Source organism: Bidens hawaiensis, unplaced genomic scaffold (assembly GCF_021521415.1).
Source record: "Bidens hawaiensis isolate Kalapana, Puna unplaced genomic scaffold, B.hawaiensis_p1.1 tig00045403_1, whole genome shotgun sequence".
Classification (NCBI taxonomy): domain Eukaryota; kingdom Viridiplantae; phylum Streptophyta; class Magnoliopsida; order Asterales; family Asteraceae; genus Bidens; species Bidens hawaiensis.
Genome location: NW_027498077.1, coordinates 118,874 through 131,739, shown reverse-complemented (window position 1 = coordinate 131,739; position 12,866 = coordinate 118,874). Strand labels below are relative to the sequence as shown.

At 34.8% G+C, this 12,866-nt stretch overlaps 1 protein-coding gene across 1 annotated transcript; it reads left to right on the top strand.

The window, feature by feature from the left end:
- The first annotated feature begins 8,405 nt into the window (after positions 1–8,405).
- Positions 8,406–8,876, top strand: LOC143595641 (uncharacterized). The gene has a single exon (XM_077074609.1). It carries the CDS (start codon positions 8,406–8,408, stop codon positions 8,874–8,876), a length of 471 nt encoding a protein of 156 aa, XP_076930724.1.
- Positions 8,877–12,866: the final 3,990 nt, after the last annotated feature.

The following is a 12,866-nucleotide window of genomic DNA, read 5'->3' as shown; positions in this document are numbered from 1 at the left end:
ACCAAAGAATTAACCCAATTTAGTTCACTTATTTCAATCTTGAATAAATTGATATTGAAATTAATTAATTTTCACTGATTTCAATTTTATGGTGAATGGAACATCGATGCCACAGTTCTGAATTAATTTGGCATTCTAACACATTTAATTCATTTATTTGGCATTTAATTAATTCAGAGGTTAATTGAAATTGGATTATATTTGATAGACTTTACAATTTCCATTTTATCTAATTCAATTCAGATTAAATAGCTGGGAATCAATTAAGGATATATCTGGCAAATTTTCAAAACTTGAAAAATTGAGAGACAAGATTTCAAAAGATAGAAGAAAAAAAATGCATTTTCTTCTAATAACTCTAAAAGTTGTGTATGCTCTAACCACTCCAATGCCCGAGGCATCAGAAGATGAAACTTTGGAACTACAGAGAAGGCGATTGAAAAAGTGGAAAAAATGACGACTATATATATCACGAACGTATATTGAATGGGATGTGTGGCGCACTCTTTGATGTGCATCAAAAATGTTGAGTCTGCCAAGGATTTGTGGGATTCTTTAGAAACCAAATATATGGCAGAAGACAAGTCTAGTAAAAAGTTTATTGTAAGTAACTTCATCTCTACAAGATGTCGGATAATAGGCCAATTATGGATCAATTTAATGAGTTGCGACACATTCTTGGTTAATTTGACCAACACAAGATGCATATGGATGAGTCAATTGCAGTCTCTAGTATCATTGACAAATTGTCTCTCCATTATGGAAGGATTTTATGCATACCTTGAAACATCAAAAAGGAGGAATTAAGTTTGGTCTAGTTAGGTAGCCATATTAGGATTGAAGAATATTCAAGAATCCGGGAAATTGAAAGGAAAAATAGAACCCTGAAGGAAATGATAATTCTTTATTATCTACTCTGGTTTGAGTAACAGGTTTTGGGAGATGCTAAACTAACTGCAAGTAAAGATTTTTCCGTATATGAAAATATATATAACTTATTATGTCTATAAATCTATATATTTTCCAATTTTAACCCAATTAATATTTTTTAATAAATAATAATAATAATAATAATTTTACTCACCCAACGAAACGATCATAACTAAACATTCAAATCAAGTTTTGAATCAACGCATGATCTATATATATATATATATATATATATATATATATATATATATAATTATAATTAAATTTGTTTTTTAATTGATAAAGGATATTTAAACCATTTATGCTCTTAATTCAACTTTTACAAAATTAATATAAAATATACTTAGCACTTTATCCATTCCTAAATCCTTTATAAATCCATTTCAACATGTCTAATTCGTTTATTTCAAATCGGTTATTTATTTTATTCATACTTTAAAAATTATGGCAAATTTTTTCGGGAATCCTCGCGTGACCAATTGATTCACTTAAACCATCAACTCGCTAGCATATTCCTTATTTCAAGGTGAGTTTACATACCCCTTTTCCATCTTTTATATTTTGGGGGTAGCATGTATACCTTATTCACTTTTACTCAAGTTTTATTACCACACCTATTTAAAAACACAATTCGATATATGTTTATGTGCGATTATTGCATGCTCTATGTGCTTAAATGTTTATTTTATGTTTGGTGGTTGGTATCTCATCCTCATTTATTTTCATCTAGTATGATCATACATTTACCAAGTACATTGATTTGTATCAATAGGAATAGGCCCGCATCTATTTAGTTGTTTATATTTTCATAAGATTTGTAATGCTCACCATTTACATATGAATTTTGATTTACCTATCCATATATATAAAACTAAAACTTATTTATTCTCACCAACATTCATGCTGACAAACTCTATTTTATACATTTTACAGATACAAGTAATTGTTATTGTTCAGGACCGAAGATATTAGTTTTACCTTAGGATATTTATTCAAAATGCAAAAGTAGGATGTATTTGTTTTGTGTATTGAACTTGTGTACTTGATTAATGTTAATAAAATTAAATAATTATCGTCGCTTTAATTAGTGTCTTTTGAGCTACTTTCCAATCAATACGTTACGCCCCGTCATGTTCCGTTGCCTTGGCCGGGGTGCGGCACTTCAGCCATTCAAAAAAAAGGGTTTATATTGAGCCGAGTTCAACATTAGTATCGTCTTACCTCCCTCCCTTTGGAGTCAATGAAACAACTTCTAGACTACCCGTTTGAAGCTTTAAAAATAGATAAGAAAAGAAAACTTTTTCACAGTTTCTTCTAGCTCGATCTCGCTTTGGTGTATGTGGAAGTCTTTGAGCCAAATTAATGTATTTAATGATAAAAGATGCATGTATGTACAAGATGCTTGAAAACATAAAAGTTTTTATCATTCCTTTAGATTAATAATAGGGCGAGAACGAGATCAACTTTAACTAGCCTAGTTGGTGAAATTTTTCTCCTTAATTTAAACTGATGTTATTGTTGGAATTAAAAATCGAATAGTCCTTTAATTAATTGTGGCTTATGATACAAAGAAAGAATTTTGGAGTGCAAGTAAAGATTAATTAAAAAAGTTATGAAGAATTACCAAGTTTGGATTAATTATCTTAACTGTTTTCATTATTTTATTACAGTCCTACGTATAGTTTAAACAAGTTTATGTTTAGCTATATATATCGAGTCATGATAAGAGTTGTAATTAAGTTTTTCATTTATTTCATTGGTTAATAGAATTGGGAAAGTTTTCCTTAAATAGTCGTTTTACTCAAATACGTTTATATCAATTCATCACCGCGAGTTTTGAGGCGTTTTGATTGAGATAGCTCCTTGGTAATCCCATTTATTCGTAATATAATTCCACGGTTAATCTTTTAAAATAGAATATCACAATAATTAGGTAGAATATAACAATAATTAAGAGAATGTAAATCTTTGCCGCACTCAGTAGCAGCAACACGGTTTCAAGGTAATGCATCCGTACAATATATAGTCTCTTGTGATGCGGGGCCACACCCACCACTTTTCATTTATATATCATCCTCTTTGGCGTGTAACACAAAATCACTCAAACTCCATACCTACATGTTTTCACTTTTTTTTAAATTGTTAATTATTTAATTTCATTTTCGCTAAAAAAGGTTAACTGCTGGGTTAGGCTAAGCATATATCTTTCTTACTCGTCGTATCACACCTGCTATAAAATAAAATCAAAATTTGTCAAATTTCATCATTTGAAAAATTTTTAAACGGTTTTCTTTTTTAGAAAAATGATTCAAAATGTCGAAAAGCAACTCATTCTTTAAGGGTGGTGGGGGCCTGAGCGGGTAGGTTGGTTCGGGTAGTCCGACAACACCACGGTCACCCCCCTGCACAGGACAAACGTGTATGTTTTATAGGTGATAGAACCCATTGGCCACAAAAAATATTAGCCGTTCAAACGGTTATATTTCCATTAAATACTCTCTTTTTAATTTAATAATTTCTATTAAATATCCCCTATCTCTTCCCTTTTTTATACACTCTAAACAACACACCATTTCAACTCAAATTTTACACACTCTTTGTAACCATTCCTAAACTATTTTTCTTCAAAAATCACTTTATGGAAGCCAAATCCCGAACCGATAATTAGGAGAGGGTCACGAAGATGGAGTTATGAAGAATAAGTAGGGTTAGCAAATGCTTGGGGTCCATGTTTATGAAAACTTGGACCTTGTGAACCAATGAGCGTCGGGTTTTTGCCTATGTTTGGAACTATCCTCTGTCAAAGAGAGAATCAAGAGATCGCACAGAGCATAAGTTGTGTTCGAAATGACAAAGTGTGATGCGACAAATTAACGATCTCTATAATGACACGTCTAGAGTGATAGCGAAAGTTAAAAGCCGATGAAATTGGGAATAGTATTTTTATGTATTTTTAACTGAATAAATTATTGTTTAATTAATTGTGTATTATTAGAATGAAATCTATGTATTATTTGTTTTTAAATTTATAATTTATTAGTTACTTTTAAATAAAAGTTCTTTAGTTCAGGGCATTTTATGGTAAAAATGAGGTGGCAGTTCATGATTGGTCAAGTCTTAGGGTAGTCCAGGATACTTAGGCTATGCCCCTCCATCCCAACAAAATGTATATAATCTCGAAATATTTAGCGTTGTGTTGTAATGCAAGGTGTTGAATTTATTAAAAAAATTGTTTTAGAATGAGGATATGATATTTGTTAGGGGTTTCATTTTATCTTGAGAGTGATCCTGACGAGTATTCTGGAACCTGAGATTTCAAGTAAGCTCCAGTATCCTAAACTAAGTTATATTAATTTTTGCTTGTAGGCTACTCAAGTATATAACAGCTTACAACGTCTAGAATGACAAATTCTCACATGAATTTCGGAGAACCAGTTGAAGCACATATGGATAGAAGAATAAGTCTTCTACCAGTGACAGCAGCTAGGGTTCCCGAATTTACAAGACTTTTAGTTATTTTTTTTTGATATAGGACACATTGTACTCACCCACTACACTACTCTCTGTACTCTAGGCGTCGTTTACAATCAATTCTCGAGCTGTAACCACTTTTGCGCTATTAATAAATTGAGATAGGGGATAATTTTACCCTCTCGAGGTTTTTCCGAGGATCCTCACCAGGATCTAAGGGATTTACTCGCCACATCGCGTGTCACCCTTTTACTTTACCACATTTACTTACCGTATATTTGAATAACACACTACCTCACTTGACGAATTTATTCAATAATTGCTTTGGTAATTTTTAACCAAAAACAGTTTGGCGCTCACCGTGGGGCAAGCGATATTTTTTATCTTTAAATTCATTCTTAAATTCGTTTTAAACCATTACCTTACAAAACTCTACTATAAAATGGTTTCCCAATCCAAAGCTGTTTCTTCCTCCATGCCGCCCATAGTTTCTGGAGTCTCTCAACCGCTTCCTCCTCCACCTGCTGCCCAGAGAAAGACGACTAATGCCGGCATCAACATCTCAGGATCCAGAAGCATGCATCCTCCGACGATAAGGCCTTCCACCGGCGTGCCAACTCAAGGGCCAGGTTCTTCCAACACGAGACCTGTTCTCATGTTTAACAATGATATATTTGATATTTTAATGCAGATGAAGGAGCACATAGAAACTCATAAGGAAACTAAAAATTCTATCATAAGGGAACTTTGGGATATTTGGGCACAAGGAAAGAAGTAGATAGAGGATCCTTTCACTCCATTACAATCAAGAGCTTTGAATTTTGAGGTGTCAGGATCCCAGAAGAATCGCTATGATGATTTCCTCTCCATGCGGCTAGCGACAAGAACAAGTGATCCCGTTCCGACTACAAGGCATGATGCCACTGATGGTTGGGTAAAAGTTAATTATTATTATACATTAAGTAGTTATAATTAGTTAAATAAATGAATGAACATTGGTACTTCAAGCATCTTTACGTGCTTAAGGACATTGGACGTTATGGAGGCTTATAGGGCTGATTTACAAGCTTGGAACGAAGGCTTAGAAGTGCGGGAATGGGATTGCACGCATCACGAGGCGTAATAAAGAAAAGAAAATAAGTTGGTCTGCCACTTTTGTCCTTCTCACGACACGAAGGACTGGAGGATATTCTTCGCGCAACGCGAAGACACTAGAATATGACCCCGACTAATTTGTCCTTCACGCTACGCGAAGGATAGGCCCATTACTCGTTCGCGCGACGTGAACCACCTTAAATCGAAGAAAATTAACCCTAATCACTATATAAACACATCTAAGCCCCCATTCGTCATATCTTTACTTCGAAAGGCAGAAGAGACACCCTAGGACAACTTCCAACCATTCCAAAGCTTCTGGCTCGTCTTGGGATTGCATGTTCATCAAGATAAATAATTTTAACATAATGTCGATGACAGGCTAAAATCATTGTGTTTATTTTAGGCTAGGGTTTTGTGTATTCTAACTTAAGATCAGATTCATTGTGCTTCATGAATAAGAATTTGATTAAGTTTTTGATCTTGTTCTATTATTACTTGATTGTTTAAACAATTTGTGTTTTCGATTATTGATTAATGCATCACTTGTTTGGTTTTGTTCATCAACACCTAGGGTTAGGCTCTTGTGTCATTGAACTAATAATCATCAGTTATTGTTATTTAATTGGTTGTCATAAAACATAGATTGGTAATTGGGTAGATCGAGTTCAAGTGTGTCAACAATCCGGTTAAGTTATCGTTTGTCATCATAATCAAACTAATAGGTCTAGTAATTACTGCGCAATTAAGTTAGGTGAATCTATGATTAAGTTGAATGCCATATTACCCGAACCTAGAGTGAATACCTTTTGTTAATATTGTTTACAAATCTTTAAAGTAATTGTTTTAGTTTTAATAATCAATCTTTTCGAAACCACTTGACCTCGTCTGTTCGCTTAGGTTAATTAAATAGTTAGAAATTATAAACTTGAACTTTCCTTGAGTCCCTGTGGAGACGACCTTACTTACCCGTACCAGTATTGGCATTTAAGTTATTAAAATCAATTGTTTGAGTAGACAACAACAGCCTACGTCAGCCACTAGGGATTTCGGTGTTGTCTCGGGATCCTCAGCCAGGAATCTCAATATCGGTAACTTCAATAATAATGTTACTATACCTGTGACTAGCCTTGATGTGTCGCAAGATTCCTGTATAAGTCCAATGGTGCAGAAGGAATTGAAAAAACTCAAGGAGTTGATCTCCAGCATTCCTTGGATAGTTCAACCGATTCCAGAAGCGTATCCAAGCAGTCACATGATCTCAAGATTTGCACCCCCATATGTGATGCTGAGATCTAACACGATTCCAAACTCCCAGCATGAAGATGTATGATGGAACTTGGGCCTTTTGGCTGACAATAATCCTAACTTAAGAAATTCCTTATGTTAATCCCAACTTTCATCATATTGGCCTTCACTGTGCCTTTTTCTAATGAAGACTAACCTAGTTAGTTTGGACGCAAAATTTGCCATTTCTCCAAGTTGTTGGGGTAAAACAAAATTTCTGTTTATTAGAACCCAGGTTTATTTTTCTTCTCCAACTATGGGCGCAAACGAGCCGAGTCGAGCATCATATAACTTACACAAAGCTTGAGCTCGAGCTCGACTCGCTTCTATATATATTTCTAAAGCTTGAGCTTGGCTTGTGAGTAGTTTTTCAAGCTCGAGCTAAGCTCGTTTACTATTTATTTATCAAGTTTTATATATTTATAATTATTTATATATATTTTTTAATTATAACTTTTTATAATATAATATGTATAATTTATTTATTTTTTTCATAACTATATATGTAGTGCCCATTTTATATATTTAGTATTTGGTCGGTTATTACACGATGTATTAAGTTAGCTTTCGTGTCTTTTGTATGTTTGGGCCCGAGGACTTGTAAGCAAAAGCGCAATGGGCCGTGAATAATGAAAGAATGGTGCATGGAACTTGCACTACAAATAGTGCAAGTTTCCATGCACAACATAACCTTTTGCAAAATCACCAACTCTCACCTACTCTCTCTCTAACCTTATCCTTTTATCTTTCTATTTTGGGTAACAATCAAACTAAACAAGATTCGAGATCTCGGTTGCTTGTATGTGATTTCAGCTAGCATACAAGTGAGATTAATTCAAGAACCAGTTGTTTAATCCAGTATTTAGGACTTATAATTGGTATTAGAGCTTTCGGCTCAACTAGTTGAGGTTCTTGGGTCACAACCTTAGATTTTGGTCTTGTTTTTGTGTTTGCAAGGTGTGTTTAAGTGTTCTTCGGGTTGTTGAAGTTGTTTAAAGCTTCAAAGTTGAAAAAGGGTGTTAGTAAGAAAATCCGTACATTACACCTTTAAACATGAATTGCTTTTCTCAAGATTCCATTTGCATCGTGTTCTGGAACCATTCGCATCACATTTGATTCCATTCGCATTGCCTTTAAGATTCTAAATCGCATCACATTTGGAATTTAATCACATCGCACTTGAAATCTCATTCGCGTTGCATACTTGAAACCATTCGTATCGCATTCAAGAACAAAACGCATCGCATTCTTGAAACAAATCGCATCCCTGCAACAAATCGCATTCCTGAAACAAAACAATCGCATTTTACTAAACAAATCGCATCGCATTTCTTGTTCGATTGCGATTCATTTGTACTTAGAATTCTCAACAGAATTTTCTGATTTCAAAACTGTTTGATTTGGTAACTTTCTGATCAGTGTATAAAGATGTCTTACGATCTAGAAATATTGAAGAACTACATGATGTTTGAGAATGAGGCTGGAACAACAACCAAACCACCTAAACTGTTAAACTTTGAAAGCAATTTTGATGAGTGGAAGTAGAGGTTCAAGAATTTGTGAGAATTAATGACTTTGCACTGTTAAGATCTATTGAGAATGGACCTCACAAGCCTACAACAATGACTCCTAATGGACCAGCTGATGTTCCTCTTGAAAGCTTGATTGATAATGATAAGAAATTGATGCTTAACTATGAAAAGGCATATGGGGTAATCAGTGTGTGTTTGTCCACTGATATCGCTCAAACCTTAAGAGAATGTACTGCAGCAAAAGGTCTTTGGGATGCCTTGGTTGAAAAGTTTGAAGGGAATTTAGACATGAAAGAGAGTCGAATAGAAATGCTTAATGGAGAATTCAACATGTTCAATCACATTCAAGGGAAAACGGTTACTTCTCTCCTTAACAGATTTGAAGCACTAAACAACATGATGAGAAGTGTTGGTATTATTAAAGAAATGTCAGAGATCAACAAGAAACTGTTAAATTCCTTGCCTTACACATGGAATAGCGGTGCTATTACTATCAAGAGAACCACCAATATGAATACAAAAAACACTCACAGAGTTGACCTCTACAATCAAATCATTTGAGATGGGTGATAAACTACAAATGAGAAATCATGTCAGTTCTTTGAATCATGTCGGTGTTTCTATAGCTTCTAGAGTTGGCTCAGCTTTTCTTAGCCAATCACATCCCACTGTTCATTCAGTCAATGCAGTAAAAGTGGTTCATATGCAGTTCAGTCCGATCAAAACAAAGCTTTCGAGTAATCTACAGGTGTTTCAGGATCATCAGTATCAAACTCAATTCAAGACCTGGTGAATCAAGCCGTTAATCAAGCTCTGAAGGCTCATGGGATCAATAACTCTTCAAGCAACAGATCCGGTCCCCACCATGCAAGTTGATAACTCTCACATCTCACTGTTCCATGCCTTTACGGCCAGCCATGAGGAATTGCTGCAGGGAAAACTGTTGCCTCCTTCTTTCCATCAAGGAGATCTTCCAAAGATTAGCGAGCAAGACCTTGAAAAGATCGACATTAAGTACCATATGGCCATGACTATTCACCGGGCCACACACTTCATGAAAAAGTATGGGAAAAGCAGCTTCAAGGATTCCAACAACAACAACATGGGTTCAACAAGGATAAGCTCCATTGTTACAACTGTAACGAAATGGGGCACTTTGCCAGAGAATGCACTAACCTAAGAAACTCGGCTAGATATGTGAAGATCGTTGATGTATCTAACTCTGAAGGGAGTAAAGGGAATGAAACTGGTAAAAGACCAGTTGGTCAAGGTAGCTCATTGAGTCAAGGGGTTCCTAGAATTGGTCAAGGAAGCTCAAAGACAAAGGCATTGATCACCCAATATGGTGAATTTACTGAGACGGACTGAATGACTCAACTGGGTGAATTGATGAACCTGATGAACTTGGCCGAGATGGCATTTGTAAATGGAGATCAAGCTTCAACAAGTACTGCATCAGGAAGCAGTCAAGGAAATCCTGATATTCCCATGGTACATAAACATGTATGCTCTAAATTGTGTATAGATAAAGTAGAAAATTATAGGACCCATAATGCTAATCTGATAAGAGAAAACATTGACATTAAATACTAAAATGATGAGTATAAGAAAGCTGAAAAGATATTTACAACTAGAATTAAAACTCATCATGATGACAAACTTAAATCGAAAGTTATTTGAAGCAATCTTGCTGGTTGATTCTCACAATAAACGAATAATTTTTTAAATGATAAAATTGAAGAATTAGAGCTTGATCTTGCTAAAAGAAAAATAACTGTAAATAAGTCTGAAATGGTCTCCGATAAGTTAAATAGCATTATTGGATCATAGATGGGGTTAAAAAAAAGAAGACGGGTATTGGATACGATTTTACTGCAGCTCCACCATCATTCAATGATAATTGCACGTCTCTACCCCACTTTAGTTTAAACACCCCACCAGATGATGAAACGGTCTATGGAATTGGTCATGTACCAAAACCTGAGATATTTGTTCCTGCAGTTCCCAAGATTGTTGATCCAATCTTTGAACCTGTTAGTTCTAATAGAAATTCATCTTGTCCAGCAGGTGGTATAGAAGAAATTAAGTGGGTCAGTGGAAAAGGACATGAGTTATGAGAAGGAGGAGTTTTAGATTCACTTTTTTATTTGAATGTGAATTCAAAACAATCATTTGTCAATTCTCTCTGTATTAATAATATTTCTATTTCCACGCAAAATACATTGAACTCATTTTCGGATGGTGATATAATTTGTGACAGTGTTAATGTTGGCACTGGTCACATTATTTTTGGATAAAAGTATTGATGTTATTTCAGACAGTGATTGTGAAACTGTGTATGATGAGTCTTTTGTTAAAAACTATGAAAATATGAATGAGACTGTGGATGTGAATATACCAAGTTGTTCATCTTCAAGTTGTAAGGCTAAGTATAGATCAAATAAAAACAAAGTGTTTGAAAATGAAAATCATGCTACTACTTCAAGTAAATATGTTCCACCAAGTAAAAGATCATTTCCTCAAACAACTAATAAATTAGGAAATCCTCAGTCATTCAACTTTATAAATAACAAAGTCATTATCTCAAAAACCAATTAAGGATCACGGTCATGTTTTTCTTCCAAGGATCACCTTCTCAGAATCATTAAAGTTCTTACAGCTCTGATGAGTATTATGGGGTCTATAATAGAAAATGTTGTTATGTGTGTGAAAATCCATATCACCTAGCAAGACACTGCAAGAACTCCGTAGACAACAAAGAGATATGCAAAAATAGTTCAATCAGTTCCAATCTACAACTGCTAGAAGTTCGGGATCAAGGACTGATAAAACCGTAAGTGATGCCAATGAAATGAACATGAGATCTAAAACTGATAAAACCAAGAAAAAGAAAAAGCCTTTTTGGATACCAAGAAGGAAATAGCAAAAAGGGATTCAAAGACTGCAGAGTCTAAGAATCCACCAAAAATAGTTTCAAATAAAAAGAAATCCAAATATTGAAAAATCTGAGGATTTTATTTTGAAAACAAAGAAGACTAGATCTAAGCATTTCAAAAACAAGGAACATGTTTCTACATGGTTTCCTAAGGACTATTCTTATAATGATGATTCACCAACAAGTAATATGTTTTCAAGTAATAAAGTAAAACTAGGAGACTTTTTGGTTAATCTTCCCAAGACAATTTTGTCTCAGGAACCCATGTCTAATTAACTGCTGATGCATGTAGGGTCAATCAAGAAGGCCTGTCAATAGTATTTGGTACTTAGGCAGTGGCTGCACCCGACATATGACGGGAGACGAATCCTTACTGTTTGATGTTCAACGGTTTGATGGTGGATCCGTATCCTTTGCTGGCGATATGGGTTGGAAAATAACGAAGAAAGGAAAGGTCTCTAATGGCGCCTTGACCTTTGAAGATGTCAACCATGTGGAACAGCTCAACCACAATCTACTCAGTGTCTCTCAAATCTGTGACAAGCAATACTCCACTCTCTTTACTGAACATGAGTGTCTGATCTTAAAACCAGGTTTTCAGGTCCCAGAGGAATAGATTCTGTACTCCAAGGCACAATGATGCTTATATTTTAGACATTAGAAGCTCGTATTCACAACAAGCTGATTCATGTCTACTATCTAAAGCCTCGGAGAATGATTCATCACTTTGGCATAAACGACTTGGTAATGTCAACTTAAGAATTTGAACAGACTTGTGAAAGGAGAGCAAGTGAGGGGTTTGCCTGGAAAACTTTCTTGCATTGAAAAATGTATTTCCTATTCTAAATGCAAGCAACACAAACTCCCTAACAGGCCCAAGACTGCAAATTCTCTAGATTCCATTCTTCAACTTCTTCACATGGACTTGTTTGGACCTATTCATCCTTTGGCAATAGGCCGAAACGCCTATTGTCTTGTTGTTACTGATGATTATTCTCGTTTCAGTTGGACCATTCTTTTAGGTCATAAGGATGAAACAGCTCTGACGTAGGCTGTCGTGGTCTACTAAAAAACAATTAATTTTAGTGACTTAAATACCTATAACTAGTGCGGGTAAGTAAGGTCGTCTCCACAGGGAATCAGTGGAAAGTGCAGGTTTGACTCATAACTTAAAAACTAATTAACTAGGCGGGCAGACGATGCCAAGCAGTTAAAAAAGATGAATTAAATTAAACGATTACTTTTAAAGCTACTAACAGTTATGAGAAAAGTGGTTCACTCCAGGTTTAAGTAATGTGACATTCAACTAATCACAGATTCAATTAACTTGATTGCGTAGTAATTACTAGACCTATTAGTTTGATTGTGATGATAAACGATACCCTAACCGAATTGTTGACACAATTGAACTCAATATACACAATTACGAGTTTATGTTATGAAAATCAATCCGGTTGCAATGACTAGCGATTATTGGTTCAATGACACAAGCTAACCCTAAATGTTGATGAACACAACCAGATAAGTGATGCAAGATTCAATAATCAATGGCACAAACTGTTTAAACAATTAATTGATAAACCAAACAAGATTAAATAACAAAACTTAATCACGTT

Bases quoted from the DNA above. Each gene is read 5' to 3' on its own strand.
- LOC143595641 (XM_077074609.1), top strand. From the start codon at position 8,406: ATGACTCCTAATGGACCAGCTGATGTTCCTCTTGAAAGCTTGATTGAT.